Source organism: Protopterus annectens, chromosome 5.part0 (assembly GCF_019279795.1).
Source record: "Protopterus annectens isolate FY-2018-M chromosome 5.part0, PAN1.0, whole genome shotgun sequence".
In the NCBI taxonomy this organism is placed as follows: domain Eukaryota; kingdom Metazoa; phylum Chordata; order Ceratodontiformes; family Protopteridae; genus Protopterus; species Protopterus annectens.
In genome coordinates this window covers 1,827,159,109-1,827,181,707 of record NC_056735.1, presented here as the reverse complement: position 1 = coordinate 1,827,181,707, position 22,599 = coordinate 1,827,159,109, and the positions used below count along the sequence as shown (strand labels likewise).

Below are 22,599 nucleotides of genomic sequence, written 5' to 3'. Positions count from 1 at the left end.
CACATGGTCCACTCCAACTATTAAAGATAATTGCCTTCAAATTAGCAATTCTTTCTGTAAGCAAGTTCTGTACCTTCTGTTAGAGGCATCCCTTCAGTTATAGGCATAATATAACCTGAGAAAGCTGTACTGTTTCTGAGTGATGGAAAGAGAAAAGTACTCTGTACAGTACAAGGAGTATGTCTGGCTACACGTTTGTCCACCTCTTGTGTTTTCAGTTGAAAATTGTCTGAACATCATAGCCCAACGTTCAAGAGGCAGCTAACGTATTTATTTATTTTGTATTTTATTTTACATTTGTTAACTGGGAAAGTCCGATTGGACACATATCCATTTTCTGCAGAGGCCCGGGGAGAAAAGCTCCAAATAACATGTCAAAGAAATTACACAAGAATATCATACAGAGATATAGGTTCCATAGAAACATAAGTTATGTATAGCTTAACAACTCATTTAGTAAAGTCAGTATATCCGAGAGTAGTAGGGTATATTATATTATAAATATATACAAAAGAATTTTTTTTTTTTTTTTTCTAAATAAGGTATACTCTCTCTAGATAACATTGCATCCTGATCGTTAGCCACATAGCCCACGTACTGGATCATCAAACACGATATCTGGTTTCATTCTCACCCAAACTCCAATTACCTACCTAATCTAGGTCTGAGCACGAAATGTTTTGTGCAGTTGGAATGCTCGAGTATTTGTTAGAACTGACGATTTGTAGTCATACTATCCAGGTTTTCATAGAATGTCTAGATTTTTGTCCGTTCCTCATAATATTTTTTTGGTTTTCTGACAAATCACTTGGATGATGAATGACATTAGTAAATAATGTCATACATTTGAGTTTCACGCTTCGTATCCATCTGAGAAATGACATTAGTAAATAATGTCATACATTTGAGTTTCAGACTTCGTATTCTTTAGGAAATGCATTTTAACTATATACCCTGATATTCTAGTAACGCTCTAAGTTTATAAGGAAAAAAATCTGTCTCTCCCTATTTTGGGGGCTTTGTACCATCATTATATCAGGCTTTGTTTGGATTTCTTGGGCAAAGAGGTTGAGAGGAGTGTTTGTAGTAAACTGGGCTCCTACTTTTGAGTAGGCGTTCTTACACTTCAATGAGGATGGCTTTGGGAGGATTGCGGACAGAGTTGGGCGGGGCTTGACAATTCACCTCCCATGCTCTGCTCCAAATGATCGTCAAAAAAATTGGAGAACATACTTTAGAGTTTACTGATTACCACGTTTTAATTCCTAGCCATTAGAACCGTTTCTAGGTTCTGTGCCTGGTCGTTTAGATACAGAAATGAGACATGACATTTTGGTTGTGAATGTGATAAATATGAAGTACATACGTGAATTATAATCCCAAACTGTAAAATGCACGCAAAATCGTCTGTATGCTGACTGCATGAGAGCGGTCCCAGAATGCTCGTTTGTCTTAGTTTAGAACCGCAGACAAAATGAAAAAGGGCCACGGAATATCACAAGGAAAACATTTCCCCAAAATGTGTTGTTGCATACTGTACAGAAACTTTTAATATCCATAAACCCTTGTTATCACAAATTATAGATGTATATATAATACATATAACTGACATGCAGTAGTAAAATTGCTTACAAATCTTTATTCCAGGATGTACACCACCCTACAGAAATCCTTGTTTTGGCGAGAAACGCTACACTTTTGGACTTGCACCAGTTAGAAAATATGTTCCTTCCCTTTGCTTAATGAGCAAAAAAATCCGCATTTTCGAGCTAGTGCCGGGTTTGGTAATTAAGGACACTGTAAAGACAGCTTTTTAAAATATTCCCATTCACTTTCGGGGAAGCTAGCTATAAAACGCGCCCACCGCGGCCATTGAGTTCCACCACTGTCTTTAATAAGGATACAGCTCTCTGCTTATGGCCATGTCCTAAAATTCCTGATTAGTAATCATATACGGTTTGTAGTTCTAGTACCAATGCTTTGACCACTGTGTAAGCCTCCACCATTATCAAAGCAGGATAAAAAACACAACCGCGCGCGCACGTACATTTCCTCTCTCCAGGAGGTCGAGGCGTGGCTAGTGAAGGTGGGGTTTGCAGTGATTGATGGGCCCTCCACCAGTTTGACACTGGCATGCATCCCCCTTCGTCTCGCCTGCTAGTAGCATGAACTCACGTTTCTAAAGATCGGTCCTGGTGGGCTCCCAGTGTAGATCTTCGCCTATCGGGTGGGATTTGAGGAGTACTGCCCGACTCATGTCGGTTGTTATTCTAAGGGGTTAATTACATTTACAGTTTTACAGTTTTATTGCACTTACGCTTCAGTTCGGTGAACTGCTGTCTGCAACATTGGGAAAACAGAACTGTACAAAGTCGTGGCATTTTCAACAATGTGGATTTCGGTAACGTGAATTCCTTCTCAGCAAAACTGATTTGCTATTTGGATCCTACTTTTAAGGGACTTTTTTATATTAAAGGCGCACATGCTTTGCTTTGGCCACTTGGATATCAGCAAATCGTCTGCCCTTTAAAGAGGAGAGTACTTTCTGGGAAAGCAATGTAAGGGCGGGATTAATAAACAGTTTTGTTAAAAAAGTGAATACCCACCACTCTTGATCGGCACAGAAGCTTCTTGTGTCGGTTAATTAAATGTAGGTGATTTCATTGTTTTTAACTGTTGTGACAGCAGTGGACTGCACGTCTAGGTAGTGGGTCCACTCCTATCTCTAATTCCTAACTTTTTCTGCTGTGGCCAGTCGTGCGCTTGTTGTACTTTGCTTTAACTAAATTAAGTTGCGAATTGATGTAGCTTTTTTGCGTAGTTAGTGAATATCAGTTTTTTTTTCATTTGAAATAGTAAATTATTATAATTTGTTCATCTGTTGTCGTTAATGATAGTGAATCCCATGTTTAACACTTTAAAACTATACAGTGAATGTTAATGCACGAACAGGAATATATATTTAACCATTAGATACACGCTAAACTACAGTTTGTTTACAGTTGCTGCCTTGAGTAGCAAGACATCATTGATTTTTGTTACAAGTTGTGTCATGTGTTACTGAAGATCTGTGCATCTGAATTCTTCGTATACATTATACATTGTTATTATTATACAAGTTGTATGACATCACAGTTGTTCTGAGCCATGATATGGGGGGGGGGGGGGGTGACAAGTAAAACACTGACATTAGCAAATTGGTAAATGCACATCAGTCTGGCAGGAATGTGGTTTGTGCGTTTGGTACTATGTGTGAGAAACAATAAGTAAGCTGAACTGTTTTCCCAAAGAACTTGGCTGAACTTTAATTTCATGGAGACTTGTAGATTCAATTTTATTGTTACAGGAGTTTTGTTTCACCTGTTTCTTTCCCGTTAAAACGTTCCAGACTAGAGTGGGTGACTCTACTTTGTACATTTTGTAGGTACCTGGATACACTAAATGGAGTCGCACACATGACTGGCCAAACCATGGTGTTTTTCTTTCCATCTTGTTTAATGGTAGTCTTGACAGATGAGTTTAAAAGACTTTGCCTACTTTCTTGTAATATCTGTGCAGTTCTTCAGTTTGTGTAAATTAAAAAAAAAAACTGTAGCCATTTTTCTTCTTTGTTTATTATGTTACCTTTGTTGTTTCCATTTTACCAGGGGTCACCCAGAGTACCCACAAAAGGGGGACTGGCATATCTGAATCCTGCAGCAAGTGGAATTTACCTTCAGTGGGCAGTGGAATAGCTGATTTTTTTTACGTTCTAACGGTTTCCCGCAGAAATTTCTTCCTAGGCATAATAGCATAAGTGACCTTCATACTGTCAACCATCAGCTTGAAAATATGGCATCTAGTCTAACTTGTGTTGGAGTTCTGTGGGCACTTTTGTCTTTCCTTAGTGCTGCTGCCTCATGTATTGGTTTCTTTATGCCTTACTGGCTGTTGGGATCACAGATGGAAAAAACAGTTTCATTCAACACCTTCCGGCGATGCTCTTACCCAATGCTGGATGAGGGCCGTCAGTTGACCGTCATGGTGGAGCAGTGTGGTCGGTATGCATCATTTGAGGGAATCCCAAGTCTCCACTGGAGGATCTCCACTGTGGTGACTGGAGTGGGCTGTGGCCTACTGCTGCTTGTTGCACTCACAGCGCTGATGGGTTGTTGCGTGACAGAACTTATCTCCAGGGCTATAGGTCGAGCAGCAGGAGTCATCCAGTTCTTAGGAGGTAGGTCATCTGTTGTATATCTGTGCTATATTGCAGCTTGCCTCTTTTTTTCTGGATTAGTCTTTTCATACAGTAACCTGATTTTACTTAGTACTGACAGGTTTGTTTTGAATTTCTGATTACTGGAGAAGTCAGCTTGATTGTTAATTAAAGCCATTGTCATGTGACTTCCACAGTACTCTGCAGAAAATCCACTTTTTGCATGTGGAAAGTTTGATGTGAAAACTCTCTAATGAATATTTGAAGTTTAACCACCATAGAAGTGGACACGGAATAAGTAATCAGTAGTGTGTGATGAGTAAAAGTTATGTATCAGCAATCATATATTCTGGGGTATGTGACGAGGTGTAAGTAACTTTGTGGAAGTAGGTCCATTAAAACATAATGTTGAAAAAGAAGTTCATTATTTCTTCTGTAAAGTGAGTGTATATTAATAAGCATTGTAAAAGTAAAATTGAGTATTCATAATTATTTTTCTTCCCTATTGCTACTAGGAACCCTGTGAAATCAGGCGGTACTTCCTGGGTTTTGTGTGTTGTATGCACTTTGTTTACTCTGAGTAGGTATTGTCGGACAGCTGCCATTCTTTTTTTTCTTTTCAGTTTCTTTGCTATGTTTTGTCTCCCAGACACTTTTCAGATCTTTGCAAAGAGCAGCATGAACTGGTTTCCTGTGATGTCAGTCTCAATTTCTGGTGTTTGATGATGAAAATGAAAGGTGTTCACAGACGGGTGCTGGAATGTAATAGCATTTCTCTCAACTTTACTTTCCAGCATGGTATATGGAGTGTTTGAAAATAACTCGTGGAAGTGGTTCATATCTGGTGACCAGGAAGTTACTGTTCTGGTGGCTGCAAGGTTAAAATAACATTTTCCTTATAAAAATTATAAAGATTAAAATGTCTTTTAATATTCACTGCAACCTTTCTTTTTGATATGACATCCCTGCTTTATGCCCCATACTTTGAACTTTACCAACCATCTTTATAATGCACCATGTGCTGACATCTCAGCAAGGAGTGGCACTGAACTGTTTTATCCCAAGAGACTTGGAGACACAGGTGGACAGTGGTCTCACCATCGATAACCACATCGCCACAACAGTCAGGAAATCCTTCTATGTGGCACACCTCATCACTAAGGGCTTTTCATCCAGAAAAAAGGTCATTGTCCCACTGTACTCATCCCTCATTAGACTCATTATAGAATACAATGCCCTGTTTGGTATGTACCTCTCAAGACATCTGCAACAACTGGAAAGGCCACAGAAATACCTCACTAAAAGAATCACAGGCCTAAAGCAGATGCCCTATGCTGACCGTCTGAAAAAACTCTACCTATACCCTGTCGCATATCGTCTACTCGGAGGCGATCTTTGCTTAACATACAAGGCCATGTCAAACCTAGAGCTGTTGGACATGTTGCACTTAAAGAAATCCCAATCACTCAGAGCCACATGCTCCAGGGATCTAAACTTTGTCATCACAATAACATGCTGGAGGGATAGTTTCCTGACCCAGAGACTCCCCAGACTCTGGAATAGACTGCCCATACATGTCAAGCAGAGTGCCTCTTTGGCCCTCTTCAAAAGGAACCTTGATGATTGGATGGGAGATAGAAAATTCACCCTGGGGATCACGTCAGTCACCCTGCTAGACAGGGGTCCAGGGAAGTAAATACTGTGGGAAGAAATGGCCAGGGAATTGTTAATGGCTAGGCTTGTATAGGCCCTAGGGCCAATAGCCTAGTATCAACTTATGAACCCGTAATTAACATTTATTACAGTTAGGTCACTTAACACAGATTGTTTGTGTGCACATTTCGTATAGGCAAATATGGTACAAGGCATTATTTTTCTGGAACACAAGTGCTTAAATCAAAGAAGTCGACATGGTTTCAGTGATCACAGAATAAAAGAGAAAACTAAGTTTTATTTTTGTGGGGTAGGAGGAGGCAGTTGCCCATTTTCTGAGTAATGGTAGCCTCAGGGATAATTATATTAAAAAATAGCGTATAGAGACTCAACATCCCTATACCCCACATAAGTTGGGCATATATCTTCCCAATCTTTTGAACCTCACGTAGGTAGTTGCAGATGAAGGACAGTGCACCCAGTCCTAATGATGGTGCACCCAATGTCATTCAGTCCTAATGATGGCGCAGTCCACTATGAAACAATGTGGGGATGTATTGGTACAGTACCTTATCCAGATGCATGAAACTTAAAATATTCTGGTCCTCGTCTTTGCAACATTGTAGCATAAAATTGATCTTGTATGCATTTCTATGAAACCTAAAAGGCTTTGACTATCATAATTTTTTTTGAGAAGTTAAACAGTTGAATGCTGAGTTCTGATCAGCAGTGTCTCTTTTTTTATGTAGGATCATAAATGTTAATTGAAAAGTTTTATCCTTCAGATTTTGTGTTTCTTAGGGTCATGGCATTACCAGCTGAAGCCGGAGTCACAGCCATAGTAAAATCTCTGCTCATGGAACATATATTCTGCTTTTAACTATATTACATGTGTACGTGCGTGTGTATAATGTTATGAAATGACCGCTGTTGGGGATGGTGACTGAGTACGTATCAAACTTGGCTGTGTAGTACAATTATGCAGAGATCACCAAACTGTAGGTACAGTATGAGTAGTAAAATGGCTTGTATTCTGTGCCCTTAAAGTTAGCTCTATATTTATCTGGTGTATTCCTGTGATGAAGCCCAGACTGCTGTTCTGAGTTTTGTGTTGAAATATTTAGCATGGTTTCTTGTCAAAACTTGAATATTTATGCAACTGTTTACTTAGAAAGTGAAGATGTAGTGGAGATAAAGGTTTGAATGGTGGAAGTTTAGTACCTTGCTCCAACGACACTGCACTGTTATGCTTTGGTAGACAATATGGCACGTAGCCAAGGTTATTTTTACATACTTCACATAACCAGTGAAGTGCATGACTTGAGAAACAAAGCATTTTAGTTTATGTATAGCATTTGTGATAGAATTATTGCTAGTTTTAAACTCTTTCCCCTAGAAATGGGCACAGAAGTGCAGGCATGCACTAGCGCGCACACCTTATTTACCAAACACACCAGGTTCCATTGTACAATTGAACAAGTGTTAATGCATGGAGTGATCTCCTCTTAGTATTGATTTGTTTGAATGACTTCGCATTCTTGTTGCCTTTTCTTTGTACACTGTACTGTGGAGTCCAGCAGGGCCAGGTGAGAAACTGTAATCAAATGTTAGCTGACCTTTTGACATTCTTGGAGACAGAAGTCTGAGAAGTTTATTTTAGTCTTTTGGTTGTAGCTGAGGTCACCTGTTTTGAGAAACAAGTTTGTGAAGCTCTGATATTAGAGACTGTACAGAGTGCACTTGAAGCAGAGTCTAAGGGTTTTCTGAATGGAGCATATGTATGCCATAGCTGTCTTGGTTTTAAGCTTTCCTTCTGTGAACTAATTGCATGATTAAGCTCTTCAACATAGCGCATTTTGCTCTTCCCCTTACAGGTAGTAAATAAATACGCCCACAGACGTACATGCTGTGGCAGTTTGGATGCTAGTGTCCCTCCCTGCAGCCATTAGGACTGGAACAGAATCTGTACTTATCACCTGCCTGCTGCCTCTTCTATAGTGTGTATGTAACCAAGTACTCCTCTCTTCATTTAACAAAATAGTAGGAGATAGAGGGCTGTCATAAAGCAAGTTAGATTAGTTTAAAGTAGACAATACTAAACTTGACCCCTTGAGGGCGCCAATATGTTAACTGTATCATAAACTGGTATAATCTTAGGAACAACAGAAGAGTAGGGTTCTGTAGGCATTGTGCATGTCCTTGAATGCATTCTAATGATCTAAAGACAACCCATTTATACCCATTTGTTGGATGGGCATTTAAAGGTCTTATCAGCACTTGCCTTTGGCATATTGGAAGATTGCTTAATGAAAGAGAATTTATCTGATTAATTTACACACTTTGACAGAAGCACGGACACCGACTGTGATGACACAACAAGGTTTATAAACTTATGTGCATGTATCACACATACATAAGCACACGTGCATGCATGCCTGGACACCACTATACTGTAATCATCAAGGGAGCTCATAACATTTACTGGGTATTTTGAAGAATTTTCTGAAGGCATCGGTGGACTGGAAGAAATGCATTTTAAATACTGTTGTGACCTTTGGGGTATTTCAAGCCATGACCTACAGTGCAAGAAAATGCCTTAGTGTGTCTGTCACACTTCTGCTTAACATCTCTCATAACAAGTGACCACATGCAAATATTTCTTTCTTGGACATGCGTGACACTGCTACCAAGCCCCAGTTCTAGTGCTCCATCTGTGTTTGTCTTTGTATTTTGTTCTGTCCATTGGTAGTTAGCTGTCGCTCAATGAGCCACATAGGTTCATATTTTAGTACTTGGCTAACTGCCCTTGTGGGCCATTTTTTTAAGCCTAGCCAATTACCCCATGTGAGAATCAAACCCTGCACCATGTGTCTGCAAGGTAAACACCTTAACCATTATGCCATCCTCCCACCTACATACCCCATTGTACCCTCTCTGCATGTCCATTTTGTGGGGCAGTTTGTAGTACTGCTAGGTTAGTGAGTGCCATCTCACGAGTTGTACAGAAATGGCAAGGTCTTTGTCACACTCCTTAAATGCTGTCCTGATTTCCAACCTTTCTGTTTTATCCTTACAGCTGAGAGATGAGGAATGAGAGATGGCCAACTGAGGATCTTTTTTCTTTTCTGGCCACTCTTTCACTAGTATGTTCCTGAAGTTAGGTGATTAAGTGTCGGACCTATGGGTCTGACATGCTCTCTGAGCAGAAGTAAGACTGACATGCTCTCTGAGCAGAAGTAAGAACACCTAGGTCACTGTGTATAATACACTGTGTACATTTTTTAACACTTGCACCAAATATTCCTGCTACACAAAGTACTTGTTTTCACCATATCTGGCTTGGTTTGATTAGCTATTAACTGTAGATAAAGACTGAAGTTAGTGAGACCCACAGTGTGAGCCATGATAAAATTATTTGTAGCTGTTATCTCAGATAATGGAGATGTTTTCATGCATTATGGGATCAAGCGTTGTGACTGTCAGAGACTCATCCTTTCAGTTCAGCAGAAATTTTGTGAGATCTTTTCAAAGGTATGCAAAGAAACTGTGGTCTTTTTCGTAAGTGCAGCTAGCCTTGCACTCAATCTAGCTTAGCCTCAGTCACCACATAAATGGTACCAAGTGTATTAAAGTGTTTGTATTCATTCTCATGCTTCCTGAATGGTTGCAATAGCTTCCATTATTTGGTTTTGAAAGTATTTGTACAGTATAACGGCCCTTTGGATATAGAAATGTCTTAAATGGACCATAGTGTATTAAGTCCCAGTCTGGCAAACTGTTTTTAATAATAATAATACTGATGATGATGATGATAAACTATAGAAATAATGTCTATCATTAGGTGTTAGTCTCAGAGTAACTGGTGACATATGAGGTTCACCTCAATACAGAGAATGATAGTTACTACCACAGGCATACTCTCTCTAGTCATTTTAGGGTCCTTTATAGTTCAACAGAATATTTTCAGATATTAGTACATTCATGGATCTCTCAGTAAAAACTTGTGCATTCTTTCTAAACACTCTAAATACTCCTGAACTTAATACCAACCTTTCAGTTTTCATCTGTGCACTTATAACATGTATGTCTGTTTAGTAGCAAAAAGAGATGTGGACTGGCATCTGTCTAATACCGTTGCAGTAAATCTTTACGGTCCGACTCACTTTACATTGACCAGCACCAACACAGTTGTCCCAAGAAGTACCTTCTGAGTTGCATTATCTTGTAAAATTAATAAGGCAGTCTGCTCACTGTTTTGGGTGCACCCCTCCTCACTGCTTCCAGTTTGGCCTCAGTACTTTCTCTTTTTTTTTAATGGAACCATGCATCTTTCCTAATGCAAGACTACAGCATTTTAGATAGAAAGTTCGGTAATATGGTGACTCAGTTTGTATTTGGGTCTATATTAAAATCATCAAATGGTTAGAAAAGTGAACGATGATTTATCAACCCCCATGTAAGCGAAAGCTTACAAACTCGAATGCTTAGAACAGCAAATTTTTTTTTTCTCCACAAGGGAAAAAATCGCTGTTCCAAAAAAAAAAAATACACTTAAAAACTTAACATAAAGTGGGTGGCTGTGCCCCCCCCCCCCACTTAAATATACCAACTCCAAGATTGCACTACAGTGACGAAAATGGCAAAGTAATGGACGTGTTCAAGCGATTTCTTTTGCAGGGAAAGAATTTGCTTATATGCCGCTTTGTCATTTTGCCTTTTCGGCTTTTCAAGTTTGACCAAGACTCATTCGAAAGAATGCATCTTCGGTCATCTAATAGGAACCCTTTGTATTTCTAGGCATGGGCTTCATTTGCAACATCTAGTCACTGTTTATATAAAGTTTGCATGTTATCCCTGTGTCTGCATGAGTTTTCTCCTTGTACTGCAGTTTTCTCCCACCTCTGGTGGACTGGCTACTTTAAACTGTCCTTATTACACTTTTACCTGGGTTGTAGCTGAAAAGTGTCTGAGACCAGTTCACTTAATCAGCTAATAAATGAAAAATAGTCCAGCAGTATTATATTGAGCAAAATCACAGTAGGCCTCTCTCTTCCAGAAAGACAATATTTTTGTGAGTTTATAGCATTTTGAAACATTTGGTGTGGCTTTTAACAATAAGTATGATGTTACCATTTTCTATATATATTCTTCTGTTTGGATTGTATTCTTACAGTTCACACAACATACAAAATCTGGGTTGTGCCGTGTTTTGATGCATTGAATTCCTCTTATTTGGTTCAGAAGTCCATCTCCCCTGACTCTAGTTTAGTTTATTTTTCATACTTTTAGTAGGATCATTGATGAAAGCATTCAAAAAGATGAGACCATACTGTGGTCCATTAAACATATCTTTAATCCTATCCCCTTCTTCCACTGAAGCCCTTCTCATAAGACCATGCTGTTAACTGACTAGTTGGTTCTTGGGTGCCTGTATTCTCTTTGCCCTCAGTTTGCAAAAAAGGAACAGTACAAAAACATTCTGCTCTCTTCTTGAACTCCAGTGTGTTTGAATAATTGCCTGATGCTTGAATAATACATTAATTGTTTATCCAAAGTAAGTTTTTGTGTGTGGAATGCTTGAAGAAGGATTATTTAGGAATCCTTATTCACTCAGCATTGAGAAATGAAATACTGGATGTTTAGATTTGTGTGTAGGGCTAAAAGCGTCAACATAAGTTCATACAATAGCATGCCGTATAATGTCTGTGCTTTGAATATCAATCTTCACTTGTGCTTTGTTTATTGGGTCCGTTCTAAAGCAACCTTAGGGAGGCAGTATTTACATTGCAGGGGTTAGGAGGTGCTTTATGCTTTTTGCTTGTGAATGAGTGGCAATTGTGGTCTGGTGATAGGGATATTTATAGTTTGTTTTTTTCTCCTGGGGTTGGTGCTCTGCATTTTACTTTCTCCATATCCAGCAATTTAAATGTCTTTGAGTGCGCTTCTAGGCTGATTGTTTGTCAGTTTAAACCTTCCATGTAAATTACAGCTTTGTGTTTGCCTAAGAGTAGGAGTGGATTGCTTGTTTTAGCAGAGTCTTTTACAATATAGAATGCAGTAAGCATAAAAAATGTTTTGTATAATCCAAGGTAGTAATCTAATTCATAGGTTAAGAAGGCTAGGATTTTGCTAATAGGAAATTTTGGTGGAATTTTGCTCAGAGAGGGGAAGACAGTAAGTGTGTTATTTTGTGTGTCCACTGCACTTTAAACATCTGGCAGTGAGAAGTAACTAAAGAAATACAAAAAGTGATGGGACATGGAGAGCAGTGGACAAAATTTAAGGGTTGCCATTTTTTTTGTCTCCTGTTCAGGGACATGGACACACCCTGAGTTTGGATAAAGTTTTTAACTGTAAGTTTCATGTGTTTCTCACTTGTGCTGATATTGTTTAGTGTAGCTATTGTTTAGTGTAGCTATCGGTGTATATGGGCATCTCCCAAGTTTCAGTTACACAAATGCACTTTAATAAGAATGAGCTTCTGTGAATAATGAGAGCAGCAACACGGGAAGCTGAGAATAGCCTAATTGTGTAGCTAGTACCTGCTCTGTCATCGCTCATTGTGCAGCTAGTTCCTGCTCTCATCGCTCACTCTCTAATTGTGCAGCTAGTAGCTGCTCTCTCATCGCTCGCCATCTGATTGTACAGCAAGTAGCTGCTCTCTCATCGCTCGCCATCTGATTGTGCAGCTAGTAGCTGCTCTCTCATCGCTCGCCATCTGATTGTGCAGCTAGTAGCTGCTCTCTCATCGCTCGCCATCTGATTGTGCAGCTAGTAGCTGCTCTCTCATCGCTCGCCATCTGATTGTGCAGCTAGTAGCTGCTCTCTCATCGCTCGCCATCTGATTGTGCAGCTAGTAGCTGCTCTCTCATCGCTCGCCATCTGATTGTGCAGCTAGTAGCTGCTCTCTCATCGCTCGCCATCTGATTGTGCAGCTAGTAGCTGCTCTCTCATCGCTCGCCATCTGATTGTGCAGCTAGTAGCTGCTCTCTCATCGCTCGCCATCTGATTGTGCAGCTAGTAGCTGCTCTCTCATCGCTCGCCATCTGATTGTGCAGCTAGTAGCTGCTCTCTCATCGCTCACTGCTCTGTCATTGCTTACTGTCTAATTGTGTAGGTAGTACCTGCTCTGTCATCACACTGAAAGTTAACTCCTACACCTGTGACAGTAAAGACTGACATGCTTGTATATGTAAGGAGTCCCATTTTCATCAATTTTTAATATTTTGTTAAAAATAGATCCTAAGTGGTGGGGCCTAGAAAATGGGGGAGAAAGAGGTACATGACCCTGACAAATACCAAGTCTAATAAATAAAATCCCAGACTGGAGAGCAAGGAATTTATTGTTCCAGTTTTTGACTTCTGTCATATGGCATGTAGTTGGAAATTTCCCTGGAAATGGTAGTAGTGGTAGTAAAACAGAACATGGTTGTTACTGCACTACCATGGCTTTTTTGTCAATATCAGTAGTTACATTAACAACACAGGAGACAAAGGCAGTCAAAACTTGGATCCCAGGAAAGAGCTGGCTGGAATAGTTTACTGGATATCGGGATGAGTTCTTAGAATGTAAGGAAGACAGATGCACAAGAGTGATACACAAGTAGGACCACTTATATTTTCATACTAAAATCTCACTTACAGAAAGACTGAAAAAATATGGTGTTATTGAATAGCATTTGTAAGCTTCTGAGGTGAGTTAAGAGCAGTGGGGTGGTGCAGGTCTGTGATGAAGCCATCTCGCTGTCTCTCTCTCCAGTGTATAGATGCAGGCATTTCATAGCCATGAACGTTTTTAAGATACTAACTCATATGAAGGTTGAGCTCCTCAGAACAAATCTGAACATAATTCAGGCCAGGAATGCTTTTAGGGGATCTTGGATTTAGGTATTTTTTGTGCAGGTGCATCAGCTGAGAAGCTGTGATGAAAGAAAAAGAGCTTCTGCAGAGTAGCAAAAACGAATTAAGAGAGGTCCATGAAAAGATACAGAGGTTTGTTTGCACAATTCACTTGAATTTATGTGGTACAGCTTTTGTAAGAAATTTAAAGCAGATTTTCACACCAAGCATAACACCTTTTGGATGGAGATTGTCCCGAAGTTGTGGGCTAGCATAACCCTTGGCACTTTTGCATAACATTTCTATTAAAGATGGAATCTCATGCCTCCAGACAGAATGTGTTGATATACAGATAGGTGCAGTATTATCCATGATCTTGTCATTCTTTATATATTATGGTGGACATGTACAGTATGCAGCAAACCTCTTAGCACAATCTGGACAAAGCCAAAAATAATGGGGGGACAAAGCCCCAAAAATATGGGCAAATTTTAAATATTGCTCTTATATTATAAACTTAGTTGCTAAAATAAAAAATCTTGTGTTACCATGCATTTTTTATGGACATTAAGTCTGAAACTCCAATACCTTTCATTATTTAGTGAATTAAGTCTTTAATGATTTGCCATTTAAATCCAGAAAACCACAAATTTTATGAGGAACAGACCAAAAATATGTGTCAAAAAATCTGGACATTCTGCAAAATTCTGTACAGTTGAGAGGTATGGATGCTGTAGTTGAATGTACTTCTACTATTGGCTGTTTTTAGAATTGAAAGGCTGTGAACATAAACCTTAACAACTGGTGGACTTGCCTGGTAATAATTTTGTCACTTGTCAAAAAGGGAAATGCTCTATATTAGAGCAAAAAAAATTAGACCAGAAAGCAGAATGCTATCAGATGGTAAGGACATTGTAAACTTGATTCTAAAATAGATTTTTAAATTTGTTTTAATACCTTCTTGAAGTTCACATCACCCTGAATGATACTTATGAGAGGCAAATGTATTTTTTTAAGAAGTTGTCATCCAGTGTCATTACTGTAAATGAGCATTTATCAATGGCATATCTTCACTTGAGATAACAAGGTCTTTAAAGGGTGGCTACTTCAGAGCAATGCTCTACTGCTTTGCAGACTAGGTTTGGTTAAAAGTATGTAAAATGAACAAGTCAAACTCAATTTTACGTGTTTCGTCCACTTTAATATCTATGAACTTCTTCAGAAATGTCATCCTGACTGTTTAAACCATTTTTATACAACTGAAAATCGTTCCATGTGATCTAACTGACCAATGAAGTATAAAACATAAATTCAATTCAAATAATTAGTATTCAAAACAGTTAAAACACTTCTATTTTGTAAATGACTTACGTTTATAATATAATATATTATTTTATATTACATATGACACAACTAAAAAATACTTTTAAAGTTGTAATATACAGAATGATTTTATAACTTTTGTGCTTTTAAAAATCACTTTATATTTATAATATCATTTAAACCAGGAAGCTGGTCTGCATTCAGCATTATATGCCACAAGGTTTCTTTGCATTCTAACTTAACTTTAAAGTTTCCACTAAACAGATCATCATTTACCTTTTCTAGTACTGAAAATGTGAACTTTTAAAAATTCGAACACTTAATGGCATGTTTTGCTAATGCATTAGCCATATCTTTTTTTCTAATTGCCAAAGTGTGTTCATAAATTTGCCTGTTCAAAGTTCTAATAGTTTTTCCTATATAATAATGCTCACATGTGTTACATAAAGCAGCATAAACCACATTGCTTGACTTGCAGGTGTAATGCCCTCTACTGTGAATGACCGTATTCAAGTGCTTGAAAAAAACTGTATTGCTACCAGAGATGTACCTACATTGTTTACAAGATCCACAGGGAAATGTACCATACTTAGACTTAAACTTATCGCTGACGTCAGTGGACTTAATTATTTTCATATTCACAGTCTTCTTATATGTAAAGGATGGAACTTTGCCGATAACTTTACACACTTGGCTAATGCATTAGCAAAACATGCCATTAAGTGTTCGAATTTTAAAAAGTTCACATTTTCAGTGATTAACAAACATACTTGTAGCATATATATATGTACACACAACAAAACATGCTAGTGATTAACATTTCTTACAGTAGACAATCAGAGGTACATTTTTGATAGAAGATGATGAGTAGTTTAGATATTCATTTGGTGGATACAGAGTGGAGGTGAAAACTGGGGCTATTGTTTTGTATATTGGGGTAGTTATTGGTGTGGGGCTGCTAGTATTATTTTGGGCATTGGCAAGGGTCTGGACTGTTTTGGTAAATAATTTGTTAAACTGAGTAGGAATGTTTTCATGGTTATTTGGAAGCACAGAGGTTGGAGTCGTGGACTTTCCTGGATACCATTTATTGTGGCCCAGAATTTTTATGGATTGTGAGCATATTTTTCTTGCATGCTTGTATAGTAGCTGGATTTGTCTAGTTTGATTTGTTTTTTGGCTTTGTTATGGAGCTCTACATAGTTTTGTCTCTAAGTAGTGGTTTTGTTTTTCTGATATTGAATCCAGGCCTTCTGCCTTTATTTCATTCTAGTTTTAGTATCTTTTCTTAGCCATGGGGCATAGTTGGTTAGTCAGTAGCTATAAAGTTTTTTTTGTTTCTAACTACGCTGAGGATAGGTTGGTTGATGGTTTGGGATCTGTTCCTAATTGGGTAGGTTGGATGATGGTCACTTAAGGTATCTGGAAGACAACCAGATTGCTGTGCAAGAGCGAGGTCAGATACCAGGATCCAGTCTAAGATGGGCTGGCGTTTGGAAATTTTGTCAATTTGAGTGGGGGTGGTTATAGTTTGGGTAAACCTGTGGAGGTTTATGAAGGCAGAGGGGTTATGGCTGGAGCAGTAAAGCCAGTCAATACTGAAGTCTCCTAATTGTATGGTTTCATGTGGAATGGAGTTGGAGGTCCAATTAAGCAGGCTTTCCATTACAGTGATGTTATTGACTGGTGGTATATAGCCACCTGCAATAATTATGTGTTTGTTGGAACAACAATGTAAAATATATAACATAAAATGTTATATGAGGTACAGTTTTATAGTGAGTATTTTAAATTTTGTTGAATGCTGATTTCCAGAACTGAAAACTTGGATAAATTACCACTGCTACTTGACTGCTGAATGTCATTATTGTAACAGGAGTTTTTCTTCCTGGTAGTTTTTCCCGTGGTTCTCCTTTGAAAAAATGGTCTCTGCCTAGTATTCTGTTAATCCAGCTAGCAGAACAGTAATAAGTAAAATAATTAAGAATACTTCAATGCACTGATTATCTCGTTTGTTAGTATATTACTGTTTCAGTTAAATGTCACAGTGCATTGCCCTGTCTAACATAAAATGGAGACTCTCTGTGCCTACTGAAGTACTGTGTACAGCACCCAGCTTGTCAGACTACCTTCCTGTCAAGTAACAGACAGCTACATGTATATTTGCTTAACTACCGTGACTGATTGATTGATTGTTTTCAAGGAGCTTGTGCCATCAAATACCAGAATCTCTGTTTATATAACTTTTAAAGTCACAGCAACTCAGAGAAAAATGAATAAATGTATTTTCCTTTTATGTAACCTCCGCTAGTACATTTATAGATCAGGAGTATGAAAGTAAAAGCTCCACATTGGAGGGTACAGGGAGCATAGCCCCCCTTCAAAAACCTCTTTAAGTTGGGCTTCATTTACTTTCATTTTGCAGTGGTTATGTAAGGTTGTCACAGTGTGGCCATAAAAGCTAGTCTTCCAGACTTTAGTCACATCAAGCTATTTGAAATGTCAGTATGCACATGTAGCCTTTTAGGAATTTGCATGCTCTTTGAGCATATAATTATTAAAGAGTTCACTAATATCAGAAGTAGGGACACATTTCAGTGGACTGTGGTAATATCAGAAGTAGGGACACATTTCAGTGGACTGTGGTATTGGTTACAGATAACTCAATTGCTTATTACTTGCTAATTCATTTAGTGGTGTTGTCATACCGAGATACAATGATGCTACCTTGCAAAAATTACTTAGTATAGTTTTCTTTTTTATGCTAGTGATCATATGACAGTAATGGAGGTCAGTGCCTTATCCAGCATTTTCTCACTTTCCATTAAGTTGCAAGTTAAGTTAAAAAGAAGCAAAGGCTAATGAATCATTCTGGGTGAAAGTGTGTAATACATATGAGCATTTTGTTAAATACAAACGATAAACATTCAGGTATCACATAAGTATATTTATATGTTTTTTGCTTGGTGTCCATTGCTAACTTCATTGCTTCATAAAAGCTTTAGACAGCTTGCACTGTCTTATACTATTTAATTTAGGAAGACTGTGTTATGCTTACAAGGAATGTAGTGGCATTGTTGTTAGAAATGGCAGACATTATTGGGCCTTCTGAATAAAAGTATTTGTACAGCCTGAGTGGGTCTACTTGTAGCCTCATAATTTTGCCAGCTTTATTAAACAACTGCTCGTAAGGGTGGCTTCCAACAATTTCTGTCTCAAATTTTAGCATGTTGTTTTTCCAATACTACTTTATAAAAGGTAATGTGTGTTGATCTTACTGTAGTTGTTGTGGAGAATTGTGTGTGTGTGTGTGTGTGTGTGTGTGTGTGTGTGTGTGTGTGTGTGTGTGTGTGTGTGTGTATTGTTGGCATATAACTGTCATAATGGGTTAAAGAATAAAGAAATCTGAAGTAATGTCTGTATTATAAATTTCAGGTCAAATTAAAAAATGCTGGAGTTATAAAGTTGTGTCAGGTAAAAGCCAGGTTCATAACTTTATTTAGTACAATAATTTATTGAAGAGAGTCCTATAGATACCAAGTTAAACATTTGGGCACAAAGCACCGAAGACTGGTAGAGTTGTAAGGAGTCATTCTTCATACTAAGTAAAAACTAAATATTAATAATCTGGTGTCAAATTATTAGCGGTGTTAAGTCTATCCCAAAGAGTGATGCCGCAACTGGTGTGTGATATCACCTTTTGGGATAAACAACACAATAGTAGCAACATGACGTATGAGGGTTCACCCTACAGTTGTTGTGCTGAATGTTTTGCTCTGGGTATATAAAACTGTATAATTCTACCCAGTGTCTGAAATGTTATCAATAATGTATGTAGAACAAATATTATGTGAATGTAGGTAGTCACAGGATTCTAGTCTGCTGGTTTCTTCACCGGACTTTCCTCAGATCTGAAACCTAACTGAAATATTCAAGAAGGTTTCCTTTCTTACAAACGTGTAATTTCCCCCATGCCCAAATGTACAGCTTTTCAATGAGTAAAAGTAAATGCTGCTGCAAAATGTTCTACAGCATGTTTGCCCAATGTATTTTTTTTCTTTAGAATTCAAGGTAACTCTGACAAATAAAATGAACCTCAACTGGCTATGATGCTTGTCCAACATAAAAAAAAACTTTGTACCTTTAAAAATATGTAATGCCACTGGTACTGCAGTTGATTAATTGCTGTAATAATTGCAGTCATGAGAGTCTACAAAATAAACAATTCTTAGTATGTGTAATCTGTTTGTGGTCAACAAAGATGGATTTCTGGATACCTGCATTAATCCAGCCAGTCGCTGAATATGATTGACTTTTGTCATGAAGTTGCTTGCTCATTCCTTTGTGAATACATCTTTAAGTGATCGTCATTGTTTACATGACAAAGAGGGTGTAAATCGACTATCACTCTTCTCAAAGACTTTGAGTGTACTTGAGGTAAACTTCAGCTGTCTGTGAGGAATTGCACAAGTCTGGAAATGGATGCAATTTCCTTCTAGATTCTTCACTGTTTCATTAGTAGTGAAGGACTGCAAGAGGAAAATTTGTTGGTAATTAGTTGTGATATCTGTAATGTTGATAAATAGCTGACATACAGACATTCATGAGCACTATCTTTTGCCAAAGTGTAGTTGGACAAATCCTTGTTTGCTGGACTTGACAAGTTTTGTACTTTGGACTCTCCCTCATTCACCTGACTTTTCAGATGTGCATCAGTTCTGCTATACCAAATGTAGTTCCTAACAATAGCTTTCATCCTGACCAGTCTTGGTGAAAACTTTCTGCCAACACAGATGGAATGATTACTTGTATTCTGATAGTTACCCGTGATTACACATGAGCTCATGAGCTGACGGTGCTCACACAGTGAGGTGCCCATTAGTGATACTCCACTGGTTAATTTTCTTACAGCAGAGCGCTTTGCTTCAGCCCACTGCTGGTGCTTTATGTTGGCATAGTGCTGACAGCCTCTCTCCATGCCCGATAAGCAAATTCAGCCTTGCTCACAATAGACCTAACAGTTTCAATGACCTCCTCTACAGTATAGCAGCTACCTAGGAAGGAGTCCTTAAATCAGTTCAAAGCATGCACAGTATGATGATCAGTGAGTATTTTAAATGTCTGATCATACAAGTAGTTAGTGAGAATTTTCACTGTTAGAAGTGCCTAAGGATTCCCTTTGAATTTGCAGGTATCTCTGCTAAGCTTTACATAATGCCTTGTTTGCAGTGGCTATTTGCTTTTCTTCTCCATTTGGTAGCACAAGGCAAACAACCTCACACTAGCCATAAAGTGAGGCATCATTTGCCTGGGTAATAACCAAGTTAAAGATCCTAAGGGCAGTAGAAGATACAGTTTCCTCGTTGTTGCCAAGGAGCTCTGTGGTAGAGTAGGGCATTTGGGGCAGTCACAGCTGTAACTCATATGTGGTATAGTAGGGCATTCATGGCATTCATAGCTGTAACTCATGGTATAGTAGGGCATTCATAGCTGTAACTCATGTGGTATAGTAGGGCATTCATAGCTGGAACTCCATATGTGGAATAGTAGGGCATTTAGGGCATTCACAGCTGTGACTCATATGTGGTGTAGTAGGGCATTCAGGGCATTCACAGCTGTAACTCATAACATCCTAAAGTGACTGACTGGATAGATTATATTTGGCCAACATCTTGAAATCAAGGAACCTTTCCTGCTGTTTTCCTTTTTATGTGAAGATTTTATCAGTTTATCAATCCAAAAGTAAGTCAATAATTTCCTAAAGAATTTACATTTGCACATACTTTGCTATCTTCAGCTTAACTGTCTTCAAAGTTTATCAAGTGCTGCTTTTCAGTATGGCCTGTAACTTTGCTGTCCTTGAATAATGGGTATGCCTGGTAACACATGGGGTTTTAATTTCTTTCTACTTTTATTTATTTGTTAACGTGGTAACCCAGTGGACTTGTGTCCCTTTTAGGTTTGACCTGGGAGGACTGTCTGGTTATGTGACTTACTCGAGAGTTACACAGCAGGCAAATGGAGACTGAAGGAATGAAATGGTTCATTAGCAGCTGTTTGGCTTGGCATGATGATCCACTGTTCTGAAGGAGCAATGGTCGTGAGTTTGAAATAGGATGCAGGTGTACTTTTATGGAGCAGGCTCCCCATCAATGTGAAACAGAGTTCCTCCCTAACCCAATTCAAGTGCATCTTGGACAATTGGATAGGAAACTAGAAATTCATCCCTGGTTTGGCACCTATGTCTCTAATGGACACAGGTAACCTGTAAATGGTTCATCTCCCAAGCCCATGTTTACACTCATCAAGAGTATCGGAACTTGTCAGAGATTCGGGATGCATGGCTAGGCTTAAGGCCCTTGTGGTTGTTAGCTTAGTAAACACCTGTGAACCTATGAACAGATCATGGGATTAATGGTATGTGTTAACTGCCAGATGTGAATACTGCTAACACTTATGCTGTAGCAGCTTGTTTGGCAAGATGGAATGGGGATGTGTGTGTGTGTTTGCGCATGCATGTGTCTGTGAAGAGGGATATATGTGACCAAGGTGAGAGTTACAGCTTGTAGCTGACAAGGAGGATGGGTCTGCCTGTTCATGAGGGGGTAGGGTGGTCATTCCTGGCTTGCTCATTGATGCTGTGCTGTAAGTGTAGTCATGTGCATAGCAGAAAACCAATGCAAGGTGGATGTGGCGTGTGGCCACCCTGGCCAGTAATAATAGCCCTTCTTACTGCATATGAAGTAGTTTATGTGGCAGGGCTGAGAGGCATAAGTGGTTCCAGCTGTGACTCTAATAACAGGACCATAACATATGCTGTCATTTACCTGGGCACCAACAAGGACACAACCCTCATGGCTGCCAGTATGACAGATTCCATTGGATAGCTCTTGCCTCCACATGGTACTGGGTAAATTCCCCTTGTATAGTAAAACAGATTGGCAGAATATGATAAGGAAAGGGCTTAATGATTGTGGAATGTCGGGCGGGGGGCAACAAGTCTAAAACGTAGGACTCTAGAATGGGAACTGTTAACCAGATGTTGTTTATTAGTAAGCAGTTAGCACAGCACCTGTATTTGACATAATTTGTTGTTCATTACACAAGATCTGCTGGTAATTTGCGCATGGAATCTACTGAAAGCTTAATTTTGAAGGAGCTGTGTGTAAGTGCAACCTTTTAAGTCAGCAGGGCTGAGAACATCTGTCATAGGACATGGCTGTAACTGTACAAGCAGTTTTTGTGTGTGAAGTATCTCAGATGTCTGTTGCAAAAAAATAAAAAAAGAATAAGAAGGCTAAAATTCAAGTTTTGTTCTAACAGATTTTTAGTCTGTTGCAGTGTGTGAGACAGCATGCTTTCCATTATCAAGCTTGTCTGGTACACTGTTAAGGATGGCATGAAAGCCCCGCCTTGCATACTAATTAGCAGTGTGTATCTTTTCATTCTTTGTATCACACTGCATACTGTGACAGTGGGCTAAATGTGACAAGTAGTAATTGCATGTTGCAGGTGGGGGACAGAGAGGATTAAAGTCGCACAGTTATCTGCCGTATTTGTAGATAGATGAAAATATCTGCAACCTAAAA

The 22,599-nt window shown here is 38.7% G+C and overlaps 1 protein-coding gene across 3 annotated transcripts in view; it reads left to right on the top strand.

Annotated features, from left to right (window-relative positions):
• The first annotated feature begins 2,112 nt into the window (after positions 1–2,112).
• LHFPL6 (LHFPL tetraspan subfamily member 6) overlaps positions 2,113–22,599 on the top strand; it is an 832,205-nt gene continuing 811,718 nt past the window's right edge. Inside the window, exons 1-2 of one of the 3 annotated variants that reach the window (XM_044071655.1) lie at positions 2,113–2,401; positions 3,648–4,216. In XM_044071655.1, the coding sequence (XP_043927590.1) occupies positions 3,832–4,216 (385 nt within the window). In that variant the 5' untranslated portion in view covers positions 2,113–2,401; positions 3,648–3,831. Of the gene's footprint in view, positions 2,651–3,647; positions 4,217–22,599 lie in introns of all 3 variants that reach the window. The other 2 variants (XM_044071654.1, XM_044071653.1) reach the window with 2 other exon arrangements.